This window comes from Zingiber officinale, chromosome 2A (assembly GCF_018446385.1).
Source record: "Zingiber officinale cultivar Zhangliang chromosome 2A, Zo_v1.1, whole genome shotgun sequence".
NCBI classification, from domain to species: Eukaryota; Viridiplantae; Streptophyta; class Magnoliopsida; order Zingiberales; family Zingiberaceae; genus Zingiber; species Zingiber officinale.
The window spans coordinates 40,079,236-40,083,972 of record NC_055988.1 but is presented as its reverse complement, the minus strand read 5'-3'; the positions used below and the strand labels follow the sequence as shown (position 1 = coordinate 40,083,972).

The following is a 4,737-nucleotide window of genomic DNA, read 5'->3' as shown; positions in this document are numbered from 1 at the left end:
CCTGTGATATCGGATTGTTGCTTTTATGCATTTTACTTCTGTGCTCACTCACCCCTGTGATATCAGATTGTTGCTTTTATGCATTTTAGTTTCTGTGTATTTTTCTCAGTTATCAGTATGAATCCAATTATGTCATTCAACATGAGTCATGTCATCACCATGAGTCAACATTTATGTAATAATTTATTCAACATTTATAACTCTCTAGTAGTTATGATTTTTCAATTATTATTTATGATGATTGGTGAGGTCTTAATATTTTAAATTTTATATACAGGATCCTAATATGGATGGTGATCATGTGGATGAAGATCAAATGTTGGACATAGAAGCGGAAGAAGATGATGCTATATAGCTTGATTTTTTAGTACAAGTACTGATAGTGGATGAAGGTCAAATGTGGATGCAGATCAAATGTTTTGATCAGTAATGATAGATGACAAATGATTTTATATTTTGTGTTCAAAGATTTAAGTTTAAGGTAGAGAAATATTAAGACAAATGTGGATCAAGATGATGCATACCTTGTTAATTAGTATATTTGTTTGAGTATTATAATATTTTGTTTTGGATAACAACGTAATTAATTTTCTTTAATATGTATGTGGATGATTAATATATTTTGAGCATATTTTTCTTTAATTGGTATAATTTTCTTCAATTGGTATATTTTCAGTATTAATTTTTTCTGTTGCTATCAACGACAACAGTTTTCCTCTGTTGTTATCAATAACAACGGTTTTCCTGTATTGCAATCAAAGGCAACGGTTTTTCTTGTGTTGCAATCAAAGGCAATGGTTTTTTCTGTTGCTATCATAGATAACGGTCATAAACCGTTGCCATAGAATGATTAAAAAACCGTTGGCTATATTCATCAAAGGCTACGGTTTTTTTTATAGTGTTGGGAATTATTAGTAAAATCGTTGCCTAAACAAAAGGCAACGGCTGACTATACCACGGTTTAAAAATCGTTGTCTAAAGAAAAGGCAACGGTTTTTATACTTTAGGCCACATTTGTTGGACGTTGCCATTGGTGAAAAATGTTGTAGTGGTGGGTCAGAGGATTGTCTCAATTGAGAAGGTAGACCCACAACCTGTTTAAATAAAGGTCGGGGAATGGAGGAAGAAGGAGGCAAAGAAGAAGAAGATGCAATGGAAGGAAAAGAAATAGTAGAAACAAGAGAAGCAGAGGAAGAACTAGATGGAATAGAGGGTAACAATGCAGGAGAGGCTGATTCAGTTATGGAAACACCGATAGCTGAGGGAATGACACTTGGAGAAGATCTTCGGCAAGGTGTCTGTTTTGCTCGAGGCCCAGAAGTCAAGGGAGGCAAGGCCAATGCAAGAGGTGCAGAGGACACAGAAGGGATAACGGCCATCTCAGAAGCAGAAGCAGAGGAAGCTGAAATAATAGAAGAAGAAGGGATAAGTAGACCGGGTCTCATCATCCTAAGAGAAGGATTAGAAATAATATGGGTAGGAGTTATCGGTGCCTTACCTCTCTCAAGAGAAATGGGCTCCGGGACAAGAGGAGCTTGCACAAAAGTACCAAAGAAATCGCTAAGGCTGCATTTGGTTGGACGTAATGTAATATAGTTTGTAATGTAATCAAATTTGTAATGTAATGTAATGTAATCAGGATTACATTACTATGTTTGGTGAAATAATTGTATACTATGCATGTAATCTTTGATTACATATATGATTACATTCTTTTGTTTGGTGTATATTAATTTTGTCATGGAATGTAACTCATATTATTATAAAATTACAAAAATACCCTTATAACAGAATTTAATGCGTCATTCAAAAATACCCTTATAAAATTACAAAAATTCTCTTATTGCGCTCACGTATGAACAGACCACTACTGTACTTGACTTCACTAGGATAATTTGAGCCATAAACATCAACATGGCGTCGTGGAATTGATTGGAGGATTTGCCAACTGTGTATTCACTTGATCAACATTCTCAGTATTCGGCTAAAATCCAAATTCATTCAAACCATCTGAGGTATCCATGGTTTCCTTGCTAGGCACACCTATAGATCCCTCATCTGGAACCAATTCTTTTGGTGCATATCTGTCTTCATTTAAATTGTCTAAGGCAGATTCAAATACCTCTTCCAATCTTTTCTCTCTTCTTCCTGGACTTGCAGAAGGGTTCAAAAAAAAATATTAGTCAACTTGCAGAAGGGTTTAATAGCACAAAAACAATATAACCATAAGAAATTACCTCTATGAAGAAAGGTTCTTCAGTCCTATTCCAACGACATATTGAACGATCATGTGATCCTGTGACAGTTAAATCACCATGACTGCTAACAACAAGGCACCAAACTTCAGCATGATGGCCCTCGAGAGTTAGGAGCAACTCAAATTTGTCAGCATCCCAATATTTCACAAGTCGATCTTTGCCCACACTAAACATATAATGAGTATTTCTAACAAACTTAACATCCATAACCCTATTGCAAAAGAATATGGAACTGTATCAGCTATACTATATTTATTAACATACTTAACCAAATCATGTGAATGACATTCATGAAGACTTGTCAGCATGTGCAAAAATAGATTCTTCAAAATGCTCACAATCCATTGGAACAAGTACATTTTTATTAACTAACACTATGACATGATATTGGCTAATTAGATAAGTTACATATGATGTCAGATCATGACCAAGCAGGGAAGGCTATGAAAATGAATAGAACCACTCTCGAGTAATGGACCAAGCAGGGAAGGCTCTGGAAAATCCCATTAGAAGATCAAATAACATCTATTAAGTAGTAATTTATAGCCCCTATTAGTTTTGTTTGCATATACAGAACTCTTCAATAGAATTATAATCCAAGCATAAAGAAAATCACATGAATAAAACCAAACTAAATTAAATCAAATCAAATTTTACTAAATCGAATAAAATTAACCACCAAGTTTGCATAAAAGACAAAGTTTAACCACCAAGTTTAGTATGTCTAGGAAATTACAAGCACGCAATTTTCTCCAAATAAATGACAATAAAACCTAAAGGTCTACGCCTCAAATATCTCCACTCAATAATGCTTTCACAAAAACTTCTTTCTCATCATCTGGTATAGTGAAGAAAATATCTGTAGTTTCACGATCACAACCAATTTTTCTTGTCGCTTTGTGTCGCTCCAACATGCTAAGCCCAGGTAACTTTGTTAAAACCTCATTGATTTTCATTCTTTTTTCAGTGCCTTCATCATATTCCAATGCTTTACTTAATCGATTACTTGCATTGTTAAGTTCTTCCCCAAGAATAGTTGTCGCCTCTCTGATAACTCGAGACAAATCTTTAGTGCTCTCGGTCTTTCTCCTTTTTGGCTTAGAATTCTCTTCACTTGATCCAAATATGAAATCTTGGGCATATGAAGCATAATCCCCATCAACACCTATACTTTCATCATTTTCAACTGTAACTTTGTCTAATTCTTCCACAATATCAGCAGGAACTTGAGCATCTTTCCCAGATGCACGGTCTCCACCAAAGATGATAGAAAGTTCCTCATAGTAAGCCAATGACTTGTATCTAAATTGTTCTGCATCTCCATGAGTCTATAAAATAAAATTTATATGACTAACTAAACAAAATAAAAATAAAAATAAACCATTGTTAATAATAAAATAAATTACCTTAATATATTCATCCCACACAGAATTCTCAGCCGTAACAATTTTTTTTTCTGAGTCCCAACCAAAACCGCTGCTACCTACTCCATATAACATGTCATGGACAACATTGTGGAGCTTCTGGAAAGTTCTTAACCTCGATTCAATGTGTGGTTTTGCCTTAATTCCATATCCAGGCAAGCTAACCTCAAGCATTTGTTGTAGCTTTAGTCCATGTCCTGGCCAAAAACCTTTCTCATTCTTATTTCTAAGATCTCCAGCATTATTTAATTGCATCAATGCTTCAATAAGTGCAGCATCTTCTATAGCAGACCATTGATGTTTATTTTTCACAGGTCTTTTTGGGTTGTAAGATTCTCCTGAAGGATTAGAAGCCATGTTCACCTATAGCACAAAAAATTAATAGCACAAATAAAGAGAAATAGCAACCAACTAAACATTGTAAGCTTGAAACATTGTAAGCTAAACATTGTAATTCAACATACTCAATGGAAAATAGACATTGGGTTTCTACTACTGAATGGAAAATAAAAAGTATTAACCAAATTACAAAGAAACATTGTAAGCTTGAAACATTGTAAGCTAAACATTGTAATTCAACTACTCAAAATAAGCTAAACACAAAATCTCATCTAGATCTTTTCCATTCATTAAACATGTCATTGGCCAAATTATCACGCCAATTGCTAAATTCACTGGAGGTCTCAATGGTTAACACCATGTTTTCACCAATGTCATCAACCTCATTTGGTTGACTATCCAGCCTTCTCTCCAACCTTCTTTCTGCAAGATCCCCAGCCATTTCTCTCCTTATAAAATTGTGAAGAAGGCAACATGCCATAATAATTCGATTTTGAGTTTGGATCGGATAATAAGCTGGACTTCTAAGTATTGCCCAACGTATTTTAAGTAGCCCAAAGCATCTCTCTATCACATTTCTGGCAGCCGAATGCTTCATATTGAAAAACTCTTGAGGACTTCTAGGTACTCGACCTTCTTTCCACTCATTTAAATGATATCTTTGGCCTCTATATGGTGCTAAAAAGCCTTCACAATTTGTGTAACCGGCATCGACA

The 4,737-nt window shown here is 34.7% G+C and overlaps 1 protein-coding gene across 1 annotated transcript; it reads right to left on the bottom strand.

Moving 5' to 3' along the window:
• Positions 1-3,046: 3,046 nt before the first annotated feature.
• LOC122043640 lies at positions 3,047-4,463 on the bottom strand. The gene is made up of 3 exons (XM_042604245.1): positions 4,380-4,463; positions 3,665-4,045; positions 3,047-3,586 (listed from the first exon to the last, which is right to left on the bottom strand). Exons 1-3 carry the CDS (start codon positions 4,461-4,463, stop codon positions 3,047-3,049), a joined length of 1,005 nt encoding a protein of 334 aa, XP_042460179.1.
• Between the last annotated feature and the right edge of the window lie 274 nt (positions 4,464-4,737).